General features: G+C 45.3%; 2 protein-coding genes across 4 annotated transcripts in view; both read left to right on the top strand.

The window, feature by feature from the left end:
* Window positions 1-5083, top strand: part of LOC105688662 — a 51461-nt gene extending 46378 nt beyond the window's left edge. For all 3 annotated transcript variants that reach the window (XM_012405169.3, XM_048657705.1, XM_048657704.1), the window contains one exon: window positions 49-5083. In XM_012405169.3, coding sequence (XP_012260592.2) covers window positions 49-3980 — 3932 coding nt within the window. In that variant the 3' untranslated portion in view covers window positions 3981-5083. The remainder of the gene's footprint in view (window positions 1-48) is intronic.
* Window positions 5084-5840: 757 nt separating this feature from the next.
* LOC105688650 (mannosyl-oligosaccharide 1,2-alpha-mannosidase IA) overlaps window positions 5841-22771 on the top strand; it is a 184124-nt gene continuing 167193 nt past the window's right edge. Inside the window, exons 1-2 of the mRNA XM_012405147.3 lie at window positions 5841-6310; window positions 7985-8224. Of these exons, the coding sequence (XP_012260570.2) occupies window positions 5942-6310; window positions 7985-8224 (609 nt within the window). The 5' untranslated portion in view covers window positions 5841-5941. The remainder of the gene's footprint in view (window positions 6311-7984; window positions 8225-22771) is intronic.

Genomic DNA, 22771 nt, shown 5'->3' with positions numbered 1-22771 from the left:
ACCTCGTGGATTTATCTAACTTTGTATTTTTTTTTTTCATTCTTAAAGAGAGCGCACCGGAGGGCCGTCATTCTCGCGAGAACAGCAAGTCGAGTCAACACTCTCGCCAAGGTTCTCGTGACAAGGGTAACCACTCGCGGCAGAACAGTCGTGAATTGTTGACGAACGCCGCCGCGGTACAGACCACTGTCGAGAAGCCGTCCGCGTCTGTGAAGAGCATCGAGATATACGCGACCCTGCCGAAAAAGAAGACCCTACGAAGCAAGGCGACAGCGGTCAACGTCGTCGAGGACGAAGAGTACATGCTCTACGACAGGCCGACCCAGCGAACGGGACTATTCGGGAGAGTGAAGAGGTGCGAGGAGGATAAGAAGGACAAAAAGCGGGCGCGGAGTGAGGAGCGGAACAAAAACCTCACCAAAGACTTCTCGATAGCCCCGATGACGAAAGCAGCTCCGTCCCCGAGGAACGCGAAGCCCGAAAAGCCCAAGGAAACGGTGGAGAACAACTCGACGAAAATATCGCAGACGAACGGAACGCTGCCGGCGGAACAGAAGCAAGGAAAGAAGCAACACAAGATTAGGAGGAAGCTGCTGATGGGAGGTTTGATAAAGAGAAAAAATAGGAGCATGCCCGACCTCAGGGAAGGTCAGGACGGACAGCCTCAACCGACTATCGAAACTACGTGCAACACGCTGCCCAAACAATCCGTCGACGATTCCAACTTGGGACTCAAGGGAAACGAAGTGGGGCAGTCACTTAGCGGCTACCTGTCCGAAGGACACCTCGAGTTTGCGGGAACCGGGAATGGTAACAACAACAACACCGGAAACCCGAATCTTGAACGAAGTCGATTGATGAGAAAAAGCTTTCACGGTAACGCTGGTAAGGTGCTACACGTTGCGAAGGTTCCACCCCCACCGCCGCTCAGAACGACTTCCCAACTTAGCAAGTCTAAGTCTCAAGGCGAAGCGCGAAACGAGCAGTCGGACGGTTCCTCGTACCCCGTTATCATCAATGAAGACAGTAGTTCGTCTTCGCATCAAAGTCAAAACGGGGCGTTTTGGAATCACGGAAATCACGCGGGAGCACCGCATCAGAGTCATAACTCTGCTCGGGCCAATTACACCGGCAATTATTCCTCGGAACCGCATTCGCTGCAGTTCGTTCCCTCCTACGCTTCGGAACAGACGATGATGGGGAATTTCGGTGGGAAACCGAGAATCCAAGATGACGTGGTGCAATACGCCAACGGGATTATCCACGAGCCTACATTCGTGGTAACCCGAGCTGACGTGCACAGCGAACAGAGTCCCGTAAAGCACCAACTTCAACAACCCGATTCGCTCCCTCCTTATCCCGAAAACCAAAATGTCTCGCACTCCAGACAACCCAGCGAAGAGTTCCCGCCACCTCCGTATCCCTGCGTCCCTACCTCCGCCACTCACTCCAGACAACCGAGTGAAGATTTCCCGCCTCCGCCACCCCCCATCGAGGAGAATCCACCGAATTTACCACAATCTTTCGGAGAAATGGAACAGAACAAACAACATTACAACATGCAGTCGCAAATGTTGTCGCCCCATCAGCAACAGCAGTTCGAAGCACAGCAAATAAGCAGTTTGTTGGCTCAGCTACAGCTTAAAAGGGAACAAATTCTATCTGGAGAAGTCGAAGAGAAGAAGCCGGAACACGATGACGAGGACAAGACATCCGGAGAAACGTGGCTCCGTGAATTGCAAGCTAAGCAGGCTGAGAGGAGAATGAAAAAGCATCAGGGATCAACCGATCAAATGGCAACGCACAATCAGGACATGCCAAAGACCAGAGGTCCTCCCGTTCAACAAACTCAGGGTTCCACCATCTCGAGGAGGACGAGCGATCTCATGATGAATAGCCTTGGACAAGTCCACGAGCCTGCGGGAAGGGATGTAACGGACAACGCGAGACTCGTCACCGTTTCTTCTTCCGTTAAAGATATGGCCGCCAGATTCGAGCAGATAAAACAACTGCCCGTCAGAAACGATCAGATCGACCAGCAGAAAATTCAGAATGGAAAACCCGTAAATCTTTCCGCGTCCCCTGCGGGAGGCATGGATACGTCGCAGGAGAACTCGACTTCCGATCAGCCGCTCAAATTGTCGACAGAGAATTTGACCGCGTTCACGATGTCGGATCCTCAGAACCAGTCGAATCATTCGGTGCTGAATTCGAGCTTTGAGTCAAGCTCCAGCCAGAGCACGTTCATTTCGAACGCGCCGATCGCCACACCGAGTAATAATCCGCAAACGGAGAGCGGATTGAATGCCGCGATTTTATCGATGTCCTTATTTTTGCCCCACGAAAACGGTCTGCCGGTCGATTACCCAGAGGATGACATAAGCGAGGTCGCCATGCAGAATACCATTCAAAATACGACGATACTTCCCACCGATGAGGATATTATCCCGAGGAAGACGAAACGCAGGATCGGTAAGAAGAAGAGCGTCTCTTTCTGCGATCAAGTAGTTTTGGTAGCCACGGCCGAAGACGACGAAAAGGACTCTTACATTCCAAATCCCATACTCGAACGCGTTCTGAGGTCTGCCCTCAATAAACCGGAAACAGCCCTCGTCCTCAGGGAGATCAGAAGCCTCCAGGAGGCGGAATTGAACCGAGAAAATTCAGCGCCCAAATTTCAACAGCAAACTTTACCACTGAAAAGTGAGGCCGACAGCATTCCGGCCACTCCGTTCCAGGATCAACTCAGAAGCGTCAACCTGATGCCGGAAACCATCAGACCGACGTTCGGAAGACAAAATTCGAACGAGTTGTCTTCCGGCACGCAAGACGCCGCGAAAATCTACAATTCCTACAATAACGGGCAAGATGTTGTCAGGGAAACCTATCCAAACGCACAACAAAAACAGCAGATCCCTTACGTCGGCCAACAATATCCTCAACAAACCGTTCGTTATCCACAAAATGGACACCAACAGTACGCGCAAGGGCAGCCGGTCTATCCGCAGACGCAAACCGCACACCCCAGAAATCAGGGGATCCCGGTATCTCAGAGTCAAAAGCCCGCGAGTCCTTTCCCTTGTACGCAAACTCACCCCCAGTACGCCATGCAGAACGGTACGGGGTCTCAAAAAGTCGTTGCGAATAACATCCAGAAAAATGGATTCCAGGGCAACAATTACTATCAACTCGAACAGCAGCATAATCAAATGAACAAACAGTACACGGCTCAACAACAACAACAACCCCAACAACAACAGCAGCAGCAGCAACAACAACAACAACCGCAACAGCTACAACCGGGCAACAATCTCCCGCAGAGGATACAATCGCACAACGTCAGTCCCGTGACCGTTGCCCAATGCCAACAATTGCCCTACCCTGCCAACCAATCGCCAAATCCTTACCAGCAGTATTCCTCGTCACCTCAGAATCAGTATCCCCTCAATTCTTACCAGGGATATCCGTCGCAACAAAATTGCCGAACGAATCAGTTGCTACCGCAGTATCAGCCGCCTCCGAATCCAGCTTCGGTTCCGAATTGTCAGCAACAGCAAACCCAGCAGCAGCAACTGCAACAACCTCAACAAAACGGGGTGCAGAGTTATCCCGCCGCGAGAATAGATACCAACAACTATCAGCGGCAACCCACGCAGAAAAATGAGCAGCAGAACATTCTCGCCCCGAATCAGACTTATCCGAACCCCCTGCAGACTGGACAGATTCAATCCAACATGAAATACCCGACGTACCAGCATCCGCCAGCACCGAAACAGACGAAACAGGTACATTTTCAAACAGGTACGAAAGGGTTGCCGATCAATCAGAACGCAGCCAATGCTCAGAAGGCTCTGAACTCAAATACTGTGATGCAAAGGACGACTCTTTGTCATTTGTGCAGAAAAAAACAGGTGGTCGAACCCACGATTTATTGCAGCGATTGCGATTTCTACATGTCGAGATTTCGACCGAAAAATTAAATGATCGGTATCACTGCTGAGCGTTTTTAGTACCTGTAGGAGTATTTTCAGATAACGATTGACGATATCGTTGGCTTACGGTTAGAGATTTCCTAAGCTTTCCTTGTATATTGTAGATAATGTTCGAGTGAACAAAATCCTTCGTTGCTGCATCTAAAAAGATATTATTATACACGTATATATTCGTAAGTAGATGATATAGTCTTTGATCTATTACGTCTTGTTTGAAATGAAAATTTTTATTGTTTCCCGCCATCGTTTTCATATTATACTTAATACACATAGCTGACAACTGCGGCTATGAGATGTTAATGATCGTGATTAGTTTATTACCGTTGATTGCTCGGAGATGATGAGCTAAAACGTTAGGAGAAATCTACCGATTTTCAATAGTTTTTTATTGTTGTAAATTATTCGATACTAGTGTCTTAAAAGTTCCCTATCATTTTATTACTTTATAAAATAATAGATGATTGTTGTTATCCGAATATTATGTTTAATTTCTCACAAATTAGTTGTTACTGTTTTAATTTTTAAGTATTACTCGTACGAATTAAATATAATCGCATATTTCAATCGTGTGTCGTTTGACAATTCGACGGAGAATGATGATAACGATTTTATTCTCATTTCAATTTCTCTCAACTTGATAATAATAGTTTAGAGCGATATTAGGAATGTCAGAAATGTGATACTAGCGAAGCTACGTAGTGCACTGTGTTAAGTTATAGCGTATTATTCGATGATGTTGGAGATGATATCAAAAATTATGAGCGATCGGATGATTGAAGATACAACGATTGATTGAGCATAAAAAATAGAAAAAAAAACCATTGAAGTTTGAAAATAAATCGCTGGAACATGATCTCTAAAATATGGAAATGTCGAGTTTATTATAAAAATAGATAATTATTACGCGTTAAAGTTATTATATACATATATTTGTATATGTATTATGTTATGGATTATCCACGTGCTAGATAAATGTACAAATTTCTTATTTTATATATTTTTTGTATATGTCGCAGTATTTTGTTTTAAAAATACTTATATTTTCATCTGAATTACGTTAATAAATTACTATACACGTAAAATAAATCCAACCACCGTTACCTCCGCTTCTTTGTCACCCTGTGAAAAGCTTGAAATAAAATCGTACTTTCATTGCCATAAAAAAAAAAAAACGGTAATCCCTACAAAAGTGACATCGAATAAAAAAAGCTTCGTCGAAGAACTGTCAAAGCAACGCTTTTCAGAGACTTGCCATATCGAAGCTGATAGGGACCACAGATAAAATCGATTATACCCTCTAATCCGAAAGCAATCATCCCCAATCCGCATCGTATCAATTATTACAATTATTCGTATCCAGAGCTATAATCTGCGTTGAACGATTGTAATTATTATTCCTGACATTACATGGAAGGCTGAGAACCAAAGGGGCAATTGATAGATCTTGTGCTATCGCTTTGTCATAAGGACCTATCCCTCAAAAGCTTGGTCCATAAGTGTTGGACGTATGGTCCGAAAAATGCAGATAATCTGGAGGATTCAATAAATTTGGAGAAATTTACATTCGTGAGAAAAATAATTTTGATATTTTTCAAATTCCAATACATTTTTTTGTACAATCAGATGCGGGATGAAGGGATCGACATTATCTGGACCCCCAGCATCCCGGAGAGTCGCGTACGCGAGTTTTTTTTCGTGTCCTACGAGCGATGGCAGCACGTACAGTATCCCATCCCGTTGAAAAGGGATGAGGGTTAGTTACAACAAATCCAACGTTGTCTATGGAGAGGGCGTGCTGGTACGAATAAATGAGTTTAATTTTGACAGGCAGGTGGTGCTTGGGTATCCTGTAATGGCGTGTGACGGATAGAAAAACAACACGGGTGAGCCACGGGTGTTCGGTGAAGTGAAAATCGTGTTAATTTAAGTGTGTTTTATTGTATAAAAAGATGACGTCGACGGGGCCCTTACCGACCTATCAACGTTTCGTCAACGGAGTGCCTGTACCATTATTTTCTCGTCGCTCGTTCCGACCTCGTGAAAAATATTTAATTCTTCTCGTGTTTTTGACATTTGGTGTCGTTTGCTTCGGTGCATTTTTCTTCCTACCAGATTTTCGGAACGGTACGGCCGGTGGTGCTGCCGTTAACAGTGTGTACAGGGTTTATCAGCACATGCAAAAAGCTGGTCCAGAATTGCTAATACCAGCACCACCGCACGCCGATGACTCGAGTCATCCGAATTCTATCCCTCTCGCACGCCACGCGGAACCTGGACGTCAAGACATCCACGTTTTAGAGGATAAGGAAAAGTTACAGGTGACAACGATAGCCAGCTGCTGCCAGACCCTTCAAATGTCAAAAATCAAAACAAAGCAATTCGGACGAAGGGCTCGGAAACCCAGACGTCCGGCTGTTAAACTTTCTACCCGTTTCGCAAAAAATTCTTCACCGTTGAAAGAACGTAAAAGTAGTTTCTTTCGTACGATCACCTTTCGCCGCTCCCATCGGCATAAATAGAACGTGTGTAGTTTATTCAACACACTTCCACACGCGTACGACTTACTTTGCAAAGTAAAATAAGTAAAACAAAAGGAACTTGCACTAGACAAGAGTAATTGACCGTATTATTGTTCGGTGTACGAGTTACAGTCATAACCGTTATAGTTATCGCCGTTTATAGAGCGTCTCTCAAATTGTTTTCAATTGCTTATCACAGCGTGTAACGAGTCAGCAGGCTTCAGCTCTAAGTTGTTGAAATAACATTCGAAAGGTCATATTTGCGTGGGTTCGCATTGCTCGACGTGAACGTGGTCCGCTCGTTGAGTATCTTAACCGAAACACGAGCCGCAACGTATCGTAGATATCGAGAACAAAATTGTTTTGCAATTAGGGGTTGAAACGTCAACAACACCGGCTAGACAAGCGTGCCGCAATGTTTACGGCGGACACGTGGGACACACTTTTGTCTCGACTGAGTCTACTGCTTCAGTACCGACCGTCCAACGGAGCAAGCAACACGTAAACACGTAAACTAGTTTTATCGAAACGATCGGTAGGTTTCCCGATAATTGAAACGAAAAATCTCAATCGTTGAACAAAATTATTCCTTACATCAGTATCACGAACAAGGTATCGTCATTCTTTTTCTCCGATAGAGAAAAATACTGCTGAATTAGTTTCGTAACATTAGTTGATAAGGCCTTTCGAAGCGCGTTGATTCGGCAAACGAATTTAAATCGCCTGATTTACGCTAGAATCTCTTTTTTACTCCATTCGATTATCACCAGCGATCATCCCGAGAGCGAGCTCTCTTTGATTTACACTAAACTTCTGCACAGGTCATTTGATCGCGAAACTGACGATGAGTTTATCTCAGTGTTAGAAGTTCTGAGCGAGATTCTCAGTTTCTCGTTGAATTGTAAATCAGAATATACAAAGAGAACTGTTCAACAGTTCGTCAGTCTAGTCTAGACGGTATAGGGTAGATCGGAAACTCTTATTTCTTAGACGAACTTAAAAAACGTTGCACGGGTGACGACGAAATCATGTAAAAAACTTCGTAATCAATCGTACGGTAATTTTACTCATTGCAACATCGAACGTATTACTTAATTACACAGATCAATCGGGGCTGCTTCCCCACCACCAGAGGCGATCATTATCATATCCAAGCCTCGCCCACATCTTTGTAATTAGCTTAGAATCATTTTTCCGAGCTTTTTTCTATGGTCCAAAATTGGAGTCGTCCGGTACAATAATTGCCTTTGTTTCTGGTTGGACTTTTGAAAGACCAAATCGAAAGAAATGAATCAATTCGAATCTCTTCCGAATTCCCACGCTCTGGTGTACCGTTGGTTCGACAGACGGAACCACCATGAAATTTTTCCAATCTTCTACTCTATGGGAATCGAAAGGATATCGTTTCATTGATTTATTTTCTTTCGTCGGCGGGTTTGGCGACGTTTCGTTTTACCATCGTGATTTTTATAGGCGAAGATAAACGAAGAGTATCAGCAGCAAAAAACGCTCGAAAAACCGGATATCGGTGGTGAATATAATCCACAAGTGCAAACCAGTAGTGCGTCCTCGTTAATTTCGGCAGCGAATCGTCGACGCGATGAACAATCCCTCGAAACCGTGCCACCCGCACCGGCTGTCAGGATGCCCCTCGTCGTCGGAGGCGAGGACAAGGATTTGGTCAACAGGCAGAGGCGCGACAAAGTCAAAGAGGTGGGTAAACCGAACTTACGGCCATCGAGTCGTTTATCTTTCCATTTTCCCGATTCGGGATATTACGAAACAGCTCTCACCAATAACTATCCAATATTGTATATAAAACCATGTTTATGCATATTCATTACGTACATTACGATGATGTGCGCGGTGAAATGTGAGACACTCCGACCAATTATAAATCTTGTATCTTGATTTTGTAGTGGTACAGGTATACGTGTAAACGAAGATATCGCGTCAGCGGGAATTGGGATAGACGGGAAAAAATATCATTAGTTTTTATCTCGAGTCGATAATTATTTTCGACGTATATTCGTGTTCACGTTGGAGCAGAAATGTGTTATTGATATTTTTTAGATTTTCGGACGATGCTTCGAAAAGTTATGCTTTTCAAGATTATCGGAATACGTGTCTCGAATTCGGAATCCGTCCGGAGTGACGCGGATCTGGTAAGAGTCGATCCAGGGGTCGTTGAACTTTGAAAATGTTCAACCAGTAGTTATTTCATATCTCTCCGCACGTTTTTACCATTTGAAAAACTTTCCATAATTATCTATCACGGATAATCCGTGGCCGATAAAAAAGAGCGTAGAATTACAACGGTTCCGGAAGTGGACCAGGGATTCGAGAAAAATTGTCCAAATCGAAAGAAAACATTTCCCCAGTGCCGATTTTTATATATGTAATTGAAACACCCGCATCCGATGGGTTGGGTCAGATCAATTTCTCGTTTCCTTTTATTTCTTTCCATCGGTCGCTGCATCGTCGCTGTTTTTTCCTTCTTCGCGTGGCGCCTTATATTCATACGCTTTTTGTTCGATCTTTTTTTCCGCGTATTTTTCCACTAAAAATATCCACGCAGCATCTGAGGTCATCCAGGTTCACCGCGAACGACGCAATTTGTTCGATTATTTGAGACTCGGGAATAATCGTCGCCACACGTATTATAACAGGGGACAAGAGATTTTCCTCGCGATTCATTTTGATAGAGATAATAAAAAAATTACGGCATTAATTGAAAAAATTTTATAATCCGGGCGCGACGATTCCAACGCCTTGACGTCGATCTGCGAATCAATCGCAATAGTCGATAATCACGCGTCTAGTCGACGTGGGGATTGTGACGGACGTTTCTGAATTAGGGCAATTATTCGAGCGGTATTACCTGCAGCGTCACCCAGCTAGTTAATTGATAGTTGTGAGAATCATTGTTTAAACGGTAATTGATACACGCGCTGTCTATCAATGTTTGTCGCGCACCTTATCAATTTCGCAACGCGTCGTATCATCGGCTGCCCTTAGCGTATAAGCTACGATTCAATGAGCCCGCACGAGTATCCTGCGGAAATAATGTCTCTTTTTTTGTACATTATAATTCGAGTTCCTCCAATGACCTTATATAATATCTCGAGTGTTCAATTAAATTTATCAAAGGTCGTTAAACTTCCCATCGATTTCGCATGGAATAGAAGTGGTTTAATTCTCTTCCGCTTTTTTATATCCTTCTTATTCGCTCTCGCTCAGTTTCTTCCCCCTCGGCAGCCTCGTTCATTTTTTTTCTCTCCTTCGTAATCAGCCTTATAAAATTGGGAGGAGATTTTTCAAGGGTTATCGACTCGATCCGTTCGACTGTACAATTCGGCAGCTTAATCCGGTGAATTTTTGTAGGTAAATCACCTGAATGGAAATTCCAGTAGTTCGACTTTCGGTCGAAAATTGCCATCAGCCGTGTACTCGTATTACGCGATTACGAGCGCGTGACCGTAATAATTCGTTTTTTCTTTCGCGTTCCACGGTCCTCGGTCTCATTAAATATAACACCTCGCGGTGACCGAGGGGACAACCTTCGCGGGATCACCGATATCGGGTGTCCACGTTAGGAAAGGCGAAAAGAGAAAAGGAACGCGAGGAGAATAAGCGATGAAAAAAGAACGACGAGTCGGAGCGAAATCTTATGGAAATAGAGAGAGAGAAAAGTGCGGCGAAACGAGTAGAAGGGGCGTTGGAGAATTTTGAAAGGGTGGGGAATACGGGAACGCCGAGTGCCTAGGGAGTCTGCACCGAGACGGGCGCCCTTTCGGCCACATTCGCTACGGTGCAGGAACACCCCCCATTGCCCGCCGCACGATGCCACGTAGCCTCCGACTGCAGCGGCATCGGCAGCATCTGCGGCACCGATCGCGCGCGGTGCCGCTGCGGGTCGACGATCTTTCTCACCGAGGTTTCGATCGCAATGGTCCGATTTCAAGGTGATTTCAAGCCGATTTCACTGTATACCCTCCGCGTCTCGCGGACCCTCGCCCCAAGGCTACGACGCATCCGCGATAGAATTTCGAGCAAGATCAACGCGAACTCCGTCTCGAGACGCGATCGTTCCTCGTTCCTCGCGACTCGCATACCCGCCGAACAAATATATCGTCGTTCTCGCCTCGCGGACGTACATTTGAATCGGAATTATTATCGCAACGAACTCGCGGGGCTCCGATCAATGAAAAGTTTACCGAAACGTGACGCTGGACAAACAACTAACGACGGCTGACTACGCTTTTACAGTGTCAAGATGTATCAATATTTGCGCACACGTCGCACCTGCCGCCGATACGTTTTCCCCCCAGATAAACTCGTCTCGTTTCTAATCGTGTCGACGAATCCTCACGTGGATGTTTGAGAGAGTAACGCGCGCGTGTACATTGTGTGTTAACGTAGAAAACGTGAGTGGGGTAGGGGTAGAGTATTCGCCGATGTCGCTGATTTATACTCTTATCGGCGAAAGCACGCCGCGCGATTCTATGGACTTCATATTATAATGCGCATGCAAATAGATCCAGTCGGAGGCGTAGTGCGATTCTCTTTCTATCCCGCGTCGGTCTGTTGTGTCGAGATACATTGCACGTTGGGTTCCATACCGTACCGCCCGTGTAAATAGCCGCGTGTTCGGTCCCGGTATAAAATAGACTCGTCCGCATGCCCGACCTGTCCGCTTGCAAACAAGTTGTTAATCGGTAAACAGCTGCAGAGATGTAGTCATCCTATCGTTCCTATATTTCCTATACCTAACGCGAGCCCAAGTAAATGCACCGTTTGCATACATCGTGTACCACCCCCCGCGTCATACGTGTGCATTATAATACGTACATTGTACTCGTGTACATGCATCCTGCGACACCAGGTTTACATGGGTGGTGCGCCTGTGCGACACGCGACACTTCGCCGCTGGACACAATAGACGACAAACGAATCGAAGTAAATGTGAATGGGGATAAACTGGAACTCGCAGTGCTCTGCAGAGGACTTTAAAATGATAATTGTTATCGAAATTCCCAGCTACACGAACATACGTTTCCCGATGGTCTCTGCATTTCATGCAATCCGAAATAAACGCAAACTGCTCGTTAACGAAACAACGCGCTGCAATCAGCTGCCAAACTTTCGCCAATAGAAAAATACACGCGTCTGCACATTCGCTGCATCCATCCACAGTTGTATATGCTGGCGTGATCCGGCGTGACTTTTGTAAAGAATACGGGGAATTTCGAAGCTCTCAGTCGGATGCCGCGAGTTTGCCTCCCCAAATTCTTGCACCTTCGGAGTCGAGGCACCCCCTGAAGTACGTCGAACGTTCAGAGTTGGAGTGGTGAAATTTTCCCTGCCACCTAACTTTCGCAACTGCTCGTGCAGTTTACATTGAATCTTTTTCTCTCTCATGATTTATGCCTCTCGGAGTGTGACGTTGACGCACAACCCCTCCGCCGCGAAGGGCTTTTCGGTTATATATACCGTGGGGTAGACGCCTACGAGATCACCGGCACTGGCGAGATGTCTGTCAGGTGTTGGTTTCCCACGAAAAACCCCTAGCCGCCGACCGATGCGAGACCGCCGCTCGTCCTACTCCGCCGGCTTCTCCTTCGCGTCGAGCTTTTTCTTATTCATCGGGAAACCTCCGTACTCTCCTCGCAAATGGAGCACCGCTAGCTACGCCACTTTCGATCAAAAGTTAACGCGAAACCTCGCGACTTATAAATGATCGTCTATTTTATTGAGATGACTCGACGGTGTCACGCGTGTTTGACGATCGAAGTAATTGAAACGATCAAGCAATCTGCACATGTGCGAGATCGTGATCACCTGGTGAACACCGATTCGGAATTAGAGCAACATACCTGCACGGGCAATAAAAAGCGAAGGCTTCCAAGTACCCATCGTTGTACGTGCCATAAATCTATTTATAGGCATTCGAGTAGCCTACACTCGGCTTATTGTTACATCAATAAAACCGAATGACCGGTTAGTTAGTTAGACGGCAACGACTCCATCGCCGATGATCCCCGGACCTATCCGTACCGATGGACACGGTTACCTGTGCGTAATTTTTTTCAACCTTGGCTCTGAGAGGTCTCCGACTCATCGCGAGTTTTGAATCGTTGTCCGTCATTTATTTTCCTCGGGCGTTCAGCGACTGGAGTGTCACACGCGTCGTGGCCGTTACCATTCAATTTAGAAATACAAATGCAACCGAAAGAAAGGGATTCATATTTTTCTCATTGTCAATCCGTGTTTGACGCGCTGTGCCCGTAGCTTTAGCACTCAACACGGCGACGGGGTAAGTTGAATACCTCGTGGAGTCGAGCGTTTCCTTTTTGTGTTGCATTTCTCAGCACTTCTCTCGGCACTCCCGATGTCAGTTCTGAGTTTAACCGAACTTATATAACTAATGCGAAGCCGGTGACGCGTTGCAACGTAGAACTGTAGCCGGTACGTCATGTACGTGTAAGTACATACATAACTAGTCGTCCGGAGCACTGACTCGGTAATGTGTTTTTCTTGGGACCGACAGTACCTCCTCCTTCGCTCCGACGCGTTGGCTAATGGTTCTACCGGCAGCGACGGCATAAACACATCATTCGTTTTCTGCCTCGCTGTTGATCCTCGGCCTTCGTTCTCTCCAACGTTTCCACGGTTGTGAAATCATCCGGAGCTCGAACAGTTGGACCAACAGTCGATTACCATTAGTTGGACCTTCGAGTCGCCCACGGATACTCCGACTCCTCGTCGAAGGCTATCCACGAAGGCGTTTCACCTCCGTAATGGCACGCTCATCAATGAACAATTATCGCAGATTCGACTAACCTGCCGATCGTCGAATGCTCCGTGACATTGACATTCCGTAAGACGATAGTCTGCTCGGATATCCGTTTTGAAAAAAGGGGAAAGTTGGAGGTTCAGATTGGTACTGGAGGTAACGCGTTGAATCATTGAGACCGAAGTTAAAGACCACTTCCGACGATTGCTCTGTAGTGAAATTTTGAAGCTCCTGATATTTTTTTGCCCCGTGTTCGGTGAAACGTGGAACTTGAAACTTTTGCTGTAGGTGTATATACACCGCATGAATACTCGCGTGTCCGCGTCCACGTTTCGCTTTGCCATTGTCATTTCGTAGCTATACACCCATTTAGTTTATTTTATTTTTCATACAGTTACTCGTTCGCCATATTTCCGGTCACGTTTTCCCAGCCGTGGAGCGAGTGTCGCATCCTGTAACAGGACTCGCTACTGGTGGTGCTTTTGGCGCGTCGCGGACAGACCTGGAAAAACAATTGTATAAAAAAAACCGATCGTTCAACATTTGAATAATTCCTTTTACCCGATCGCCTGCGGCTACACAGTTCGATTCGACGTATCACTTCGAACTCGCGAGCTCTAATTACGACGAAAATTCAATGGATTCCGGTGACAAGTGGTTTTCTACCATACGAGGATGCCCGCTTACGTTTTTGATTTTTCACTCACGTCAGGGCGGGTCCTTTGATAAAATAAAAAAGAGCGTAGTCCATGAGATGGAATTTCCGGGCATGAATATTTCCGCGATAATTCGCCCGCTTGTAACCGTAGGTTAGTATATTGCCATTGCAGCGGAGGACGCGCAATAATTCCATGAGGTGGTTACACGCGCGTACATTCGCATTTGTGACCTCAGCAATTCCGCGGCACGAATTGTACCCACTAACTCACGGGGTGTATTCTCTGTATAAAGTTTCAGAGAACCGTATCTCGGTATTATAATACTACGGGGATAGCGCTTTCGGCTCCAAAGCTCATTCTTTTCCTATTTTATAATACAACGTGTACTTAGAAAAGCCACAATTATTCAAAGTAAAGTGCAGTTTTGATTCAAATTTTCCTCACGATTCTGGTTAAAATGCAAGGGAAATTACGTCGTCGTACACCTGTATAACTCGTCGAGGAATCGACTCACCCGCCTCCTGTTGTACACCTATGTACACCGCTTGGATCAATTTTTACGTATACATGTAAAGTTATATGCATTAGGTATAATTCTACGTCTACATTTTTTAATTTCTTCTCGACTACGGCACACATGTACATCCGCGTTGAATCTATACAGACATTATTGTTCGCCCAGACTGAACTGTAAAACTTTGAAAATTTTTACTCCAGAAAATTTATTGACCATCATCCAGATAATGTTTCAGCGGTTACACGTCCGTGAGCCGGTAGGTCTGTGTTGACAAAAAAAGGAGGGCCAAAAATCGATGACGAAAGTAATTCGACGAAGTTTAATGACACGTGGTAGGATGTTATTATATACCTAATTTCAATAATGCCTTCGATGGATTTTTATTTATTATCACTGTACACCTGACCCCCGAATATCGCGATCCTCGAAGGATATGAGGGTGTCTCCGGATTCCTCCGACATCAGGCAGCACCACCCAGGGGCGCGTTGGTTCAATTAAAGTTTATCACTCAATATAAGGGACCAGGTATGAAATATTGGTTATAAGGCCATTGACTGGAATCGAGGCTGTTCCGGGCACCGCGCATCGCACTTGCTCATAAAAAAATTGATTTTTTGTCGGAGGAGGCCTCTTTCAGGGATGTGAGTATACCGTGAGGTTTGATTTTGGTTTTTCTTTTTCTCTTGAAGTATCATTCGAATAATTGTAAATCATAATTGTGTTCTGAAAAAATTCAGCGTGCAATTTTTTTCGTTGTAAGCTTTATCGTACGAGTTAAATCCGAAAATTATCGTACGAAAGTTCCAATAAGGATGTCGCATGGCGCTTTTTGCGTAATTGGATTCCAACGTGATTCATATAGTACCTACGTATAATAATTGTACATGTAACCTACAAGCGGTAAACGCGAGGAGAGATAGAAATAATATTCAAGCACAACGTTCTAATGAAGGGACGTAGAGAAGAGTTTTATATCAGATTTTATTTTTCCTCGTTCTCCCCTTTTTCATTTCATTTTTCATTTATCATTCCCGATTATTATCGTAAGTTGTACCGCACGTACCTACAAAACGCGCCGCAATTATAACGGTGCGTGGAGGGGGGAAAAAATTGCGTACCGAACAAAATAGCTAAATTAATTATTAATACAACGCAAGCAAGGGAAAAAATAAAATATCATTTCAAAGAGGGAAAAATTTATATTGCGACCGTACAACTTGCTTATGATTTATTTTTTTGCCGAGCAACTTGTCATTTTCGTTTTTTTTTTTTTCAAAAAACTCGTCTCAACCCATTTTTCTTTGTTTTTGGTGTTTTACGTATAATATACGGTTTAATTTTTTATTATTTTGCTCGCACAGGTACCGCAGGTTTTTGCGTAACTTTGATATACCCACACTGATATACATAGACTTGGGTATATTAACGCCGCTATGACATTATTATATCGCGCGAAGTAAGCGTTTCGCGTTGTAAGCAGTACCCAGAGGGGTTGGGTGTAAGGTGGCTGCTTTTACTGTAAAACATTCGTACAAAGCAACCATTTATTAATTTGAAGCGTAATCAGAAGCGATGTCAGAAATCGCACAATTTCCGTCATATTTTTACCATAATATTACAAAATATTAATCTCACACTACATTCCAACGCGTCCGGTAAAACGAACGGCGTACGAACGACCTTTGAAATTTTGCTGCAAAGATTAATTTATTAATTTTATTTCTCTTTGGATTTTTTTTTTTTACATTCCGATCGGTAAATTGAGATGAGAATCCAGGAAGGATCCAATTATAGGAACCATACTCCGGTGTACAGGCATGAGACCTACGTATACATCTGTGATGGATTTAAAGTTTGTTCGTTCCTTCGAATGGATTCTCGATTCTTGAACCCATTGAATCGTACTTAATTTAATCACGAAGGTACTCGAACGATTGTTCATTACGCGCCAAGTATATTCAAATTGAATTTGCACCTCAATTCCCACGAGTTTTCCATTCATTGGAATACCGTCCATACACAGGTATGGCATAAGTACACGTATATCACGTGGGTGTATAAATATTATTTTTCCCATTCTTTCTTCTTTGAAAAAATAAAATTAACTAAAAAAAAACCCCACGACCGCGTGGGATAATTTTCAGAGAAAGTCGATACGGCGCGAGTTTCTAAAAAAAATCACAGGTGGTCCCAGAGAGCGGGTACGCAGGGTCGGGGCGTTACATACAATATGTATAGGGTATGAAGAGTCGGAAGACTATAAGCGGATATCGCGGGTCCTCTGACCGACCGGTGTTGACCTTTGCCCATCTTAAACTCCTATCTCCGCGCGCCTTTCGCGGATGTCCAGCTATACCTTAGCCGAGGTAGTTACCGGCTCCGGATTATATAGTGTAGAGAGAAAAACGTGCTTCTGGGTAATCCAATAACAAGCCATCCCCGAAATGCCCTCTCATCTTCGCCCCCCTCCTTTTTTTTTTTTTTTTTCTTTTTCACTCTCACTTCCTTCCTCCCTCGTTTTCCGCGGTACAGCTCTGGACCGAACCTCCGCTTTGTCAATTCGGAAATAAGGTTCGAACCGACGTCGGATCCGGTCACTCCGGTCGATACTTGTGATAATACTTATTCGTTCGCTCTATGCCGTTCGTCAGTCGCTGTACTCGTTCGACAGTTACAGAGTCAATCCCCCGTAAAGAAGATCTTACCTCGTATTTGTCTCGGCTATCCTGCGGATTCGAAAATAAGAAGATGGAGGATATTTTATATACCGTTTCCCGTTCTCTCGAAATGCTACGTACCCCTACCCACTCGGGCCTTTTTACGACCGTGCGCGACGCCGCCTTGTTCCTCGACTCTTTTTGATGCGAGCTTTATCGCCAAACTGCCGAACTCGGTTCGCACTGGTGAGAATCTGAAAATCGCATCAAAGATATACAAACTCGATTTCAACCGTTGCTCACACGCACCTACGCGGAAGTTACTAAGAGGAACCAAGTACGTAAGCCTCGATCGCTCGGATTCGATTTTGGTAACTGAGAATACCGGGTGGCTGAAAGGAAACGGGTGAAGAAAAATAAACTCGAAAGGTAACGGAAGCGGAATCGGGCGTAACGTCACCGTTGCAACCTGCGTGGTCGAGGCAAACCGACGGTGTGGAAAAAGAGTGGAATAGAGAAACTTGGGGATGAAAAGTGTTTTAGTTTCCGTCTCGAGTGAGTCAAGTAGACCGCTCGCTACCGTCTCAACTTTGCGACTGCTCTCATCTTGGGAAATTCGGTGAGGGGCAGTATTAGAAACTCCACCGGTCGTGAGTTATCTCAGCGCTTATTTGCAGTCTAAATTATAGTATTACCCTTTAGAGGCATCGGTCTCTCGCCACGGTGCAGCGCTCGCTGCTCCCGAGGTCCGAGATTCGAGGAGCAATTTAACTTTGCGATATTTGTATTCCCAGTTGACGGTTTTTTTTTTACCGTAGACCCGAACTTCCGACTCGACGGTCAATCGTGAAGGGAAAGGGTCGTAATTGTTTTTACCGCGCACCTTGTAGACAATCGGCGATGAACGGCGGGATTATTAGGGAAGAAAAAAAGGAGAAAGAGGTAAGGGAAAGTGGGATGGATGTGGCAAAAAAATGTAACATGTAAAAAGGAAGAAAGAAAGAGGACTGTGAGAGGTGAATAAATGTTAATTCACGTCGAAGAAACCGCGAAATGATGTCCCTTGAGCAGCGGCGTATTTCGTACTTGCGAGTGAAGTTTTTTCTGGTCGATGCCGATCTTACACGCGGACGAAACGGGCGAAGGTCTTAGAAAGAGAGAGAGAGAGAAAGAGAGGCGGTTACGGGGACGGCGAGCCGCGGTGGAAAGACTCGCCCGTTGGCGCGTTGCGGAGTCACGGAGCTGCCGGAGATCATTGTCAGAAGCGCGTTGGAAGAGACGCGAGCGCGCAAGAATGTCGTTGAGCTTTTGTAGTCGGATGCTGGGTAACATTAGCCTCCGCCCTTTCATTGGTCCATTAGTCATTGAGATTCTCGAGGATCCATTTAGCATCGCGGCGACGAAGCGCGAGTTTTGGACAAAGATCGGTGTCGTCCGGGGCTCTTGGTACATCGATACACGCGTATATAAAAGGAGAATCTTCGCTTTGAGAATTGTTTTTTTTTTTTTTTTTTTTTTTTGCTCCATTTGCTTTGACAACTTCTTTTCATACGTGAGACGAATGAAAATTTGTTTCAACCTTACTCGGCGACTCGTTCAATGAAGACGAATGATAATTCCTACGAAATTGGACCTCGGGACCGACGAAAACTTGAAACGCAACGTTATAAACTGCTCGGCAGAAAAACGCGACTTGCGCCACCGCTCACCGCTCTCCCGCTGTTGGCTCTTCGCTGCTCCTGCACAACGAAGGTTATTACCCATGGTTCGCGATACGACGATTGATGCGAAAAATATCATCGATACACAATCAACGTTTCGTTTTCCGCAAAAGCTCTTCGCGCGGTACCTCGATCCCTCGAAGTCAAGGTCGACGTATTTATCCGCGATACCTCGTCCCTCGGTATGCGCCCTGTGGAAAGAGAGAAATTACGCGAAATTCAGTGAATCGTTTAGAGCTAATAACCGTGAACGCTGCCGCAGCAACGTTCCCTTTGTCTGACGTGCACGCTGCAGCTGCGGTAGAGTTTCACTTTGAACACTCGAGCAATAGCAGCGGTAATTCGAACGTAAGAATACCTCGCGATTCGTAGTATACCACCCCCCCTCCCCCCCCGTGCCTCCGCGGTCCGGTAATCGTTCCGCTAAACCAGGTATGCATCCTGCCCGGCTAATGACTCTTCGAAAGAAACCACCTCCTTATAACCCATGCGACAATCAAACCAGACGACATTATTTACCGTGAAGATGAAAATACGAGAAATCCTGGTTATTAAAAGACTAAAAAACCGTATAGCGACAAATGACGAAAAGAAAGGATAACAAACGACAAAGCTTGCGTGAAACAAATATTGTACCTACCTACCTACCTACCTCTACATTATGTGCAACTTTTGTGCAAAATGACGACGTGCTGCGCTTGTCTTCCTTTTTTCCATTGTGTATCAAATGTACTGCAAGTCGCGGTTGGATTCTTCGAAGTGTCTGCATATAAAGTCGCGGAATCCTAATTGGGAAAGCTTGCGGAATTCAAATACGTACCACGGTTCGTCCTCTCCGCGCGTCGTACACGTCGAGTTCGTGAGAATCAGAAACAGTATGTATATCCACTTCGTTCCGTTAACGTCGTTATCTTGCTCGGAAAAGTCTTTATGCTAAAAATCTCGTTTGATTACTTTAACCGGCACGTGGTAGGAATACGAGAGATAAAAATTACGCTCGGCGGTCGCGTCCTTGCGAAATGCAGCAGAATTTTGACACGAGTCGAAAACGTCGCTTTCGTCGATCGAGTAAAAAATTTAATTCTTCGTCTAAATGAGTGTTGAGTCGATTGAAAAAATATCTGTGGATATTTTTTCGGAAGGAAGCGGGCGAATAATTTATGCGGATCAATGAAATTGTTCTGGAACCCGTAGACCGTGTTCTGATTGCGCTTCTCGGTGAACGGCCTTACCCTGCCGGGGTGTTGAAGAGCAAACCTGCACCTTTGGATTAATCGAATTCTCGGTCTAAGGTCGTAAGGACTACCTCACTACATCGACTCAGGTGCGGATGGTATAACTATAGTTTTCGAAGATAAGCAGTTTCCTAAATTGTAAATCGATATCCAATCTCGTTATTAAGATATCGCTTTCCTCGCGCGAGAGGCGGCTGTTCCTACGTAAGTAAGCTGCTATTTGCCCGAGCCGTTTCCAATCTCGCCCCATAATGCATCCCGTACCTATAGCCGGGCACTTTATACTTCCACCTTGTACACTGCAGTATACGGTGTAATTAGCGATGATCTCACTCTTGATTTAACCGCGCCACGATTAATATCGTACGGCGGTCCCGTATTTTCCCGCTCCCCCGTTTAGATATGTCCAGAATTTGTATCCTTGTCGAATCGGTCGAGGTATTTAAAGCGGTATTTAAATGTGAAAAGTATCGAGAAGCCGGTTTCCTTTTTTGTCCCGGGGTCAACCGGGTGTACATAGGAGTTTCCATGTAGAGTAGCACTTGACGAAGCGACCCGGTAGATTTCCTGTGATCCGAGAGCGGGGGTGGAGTAGGTGGCGAGCATAGCCGGAAAAACTTCCGAATCCCGAATTCGAAATCCCGAGGGATACGTCTCGAAGTGATTCGATTTTTCAGCCTTTTTCACGCGCCGTTCTGTATTTGCTCAACGGTGTTGACATCGACTTCGGATCACCCGTATATCCGCACGGTGCTCACAAGTATCTTGAACGCGGAGGCCAATATCGTCTCATATATTGATGTATCGTGACGCGAAAAAATATCAACCGTAGAAATGATTCGCCGAGAGTCTTGTCGAGAGGTTTTTTTTTCCCGTTTTCGCCGGATATTTCGCTCTCGAATAACAAAATTGTTTTCATTATGTCACACATAGAAACTCGATCCTCTTGGACGGGATGAAAAAACGATTTCTCTGATTTGTGAAATTTGAGTGTTGCGAATTTATCGAAAATTTCTTTTTTATCGTTATCAAAATCGTCGCGAACGCGCGCGTACCTACGGAAGGGATTCTCTCTTGGTCTCTCGAGGTCATATGCCAACCGCAGATTCCTTACCCTTAAAATTCTCTGCAGGGTAAATACGATCGTCTAGCTTTTCGTCGCTGGATAGAAGTCCGTCTTGTTATATTCCTACCAGAGACTCTGCCGCGTCTCGCGTTCGCATCCTCATTTCGCATCTTTATCCTCGTCCTCGTCCCCGTCTCGTTCTCCTTCTCGTCACCGTCATCAGCTGTCTGTTCCGCATCTGAGGAGGTTTTCCAACGACTACGAAGGGTGCGTTGGAGCGTCGCCGCGACGCATTCTACCCTCGCAACTAACGTAAGGTACAATTCTAAAGGGCGTTCATTAGTATACCGTAAGTAGCGCGCGTCAGTACAAGTAGCGAGATGCAAGAAAAAATAACTGCATCCGCATAGAAAAAGCACGCTGTACCCGCGTCTTCAGACAGCCCCGGGCGAAATTAAATTTTCATCTTTCTTTTTACTACGAAATTAATTTCTCTCTTCAACTCTCTTTCATCCCGCGTGACTGCGGAAACGATCCGGACGGGTGTGACGATTTTTTGCCTCCCCTCCTTTTTTTTTTTCTTTTTTTTTCATCGCACTTGAATTACGCAGGGGCTGCGAAATAATTCCTCCATTAGCAGATCCGGTTCATCCTTGAACTCAATTTTTATAAACCTTCGATGTTTTCTGTGATATGCAGACACAGACCTCGCGATCGAGTGCGGGGTGCAAAGGTCAGAAATATCGGACTTCCGTGCACGCTTGCAATAAAATATAAATAAATTTTCTTCGCGATTCATTTATCGACGTGGAGAGTAATTGCCGGCATCGATCGTAGCTGTACAATAATTTCGAGTGCGCCAATTGGGTTATTGTAGTGCCGACTGTATTAAACGCGGGCGTATATTGTGCATATTTTATCGTTGGACGTATTGTAGCTGTATACTATTGAAAAGGTGAGTATGAAATTCAACGGCGCACCGCCGCACCTCCTTTTCGCGGCGAGAGGCAACGGTGCAGCCTTGGCGTGGCGCGAATAAAATCACGAATGAATTCAATCCGAGCAAATTGTTTTCACACGATTTCACGAAACGTACGAGGCCATCGCGGGGCGTTTTTATCGGATTCGCGAGTTTTTGGGCGAAAGCCAAGTGAGCAATACGGTAAAAGTGAGCAATAGGAACCGCGCGCTGATCATCCGCTCTTAACCTGCCGTCCGTAAACCTCCTCGGATTCAACGTCGTGACCATAATTTCTCCGGAACGACGATCTTTATCCCTAAGATCAATTCCACCGTACCACCACCGTGCTCTAATTGTACCGAACCGAGCCAATAACTGTCGCCATCTTTCTCCGTCTGTTCGATCATCCGTGAAATTCTACAATAGTCATCGTTCCTTGAGACTCGTCCGAAATTCATTCGTGACTCGACGTTTTATCGACAAATCGGTGCGAATCATGTTTAGAATTCTAGAATTCTCGAATGTAACGAGAATGATCATAGAACGACATAAGCTCAATACCCACGAATGGTAAAATGTGCAACAATGGGAGGATGCCCTATTAATATTCCCCAGCTGGTTCGGGATGTGCACAATTTCTGTACAAG

Source organism: Athalia rosae, chromosome 6 (assembly GCF_917208135.1).
Source record: "Athalia rosae chromosome 6, iyAthRosa1.1, whole genome shotgun sequence".
In the NCBI taxonomy this organism is placed as follows: domain Eukaryota; kingdom Metazoa; phylum Arthropoda; class Insecta; order Hymenoptera; family Athaliidae; genus Athalia; species Athalia rosae.
Note: the sequence above shows the minus strand (reverse complement) of the source record. Positions and strands in the feature narration are given on the sequence as shown.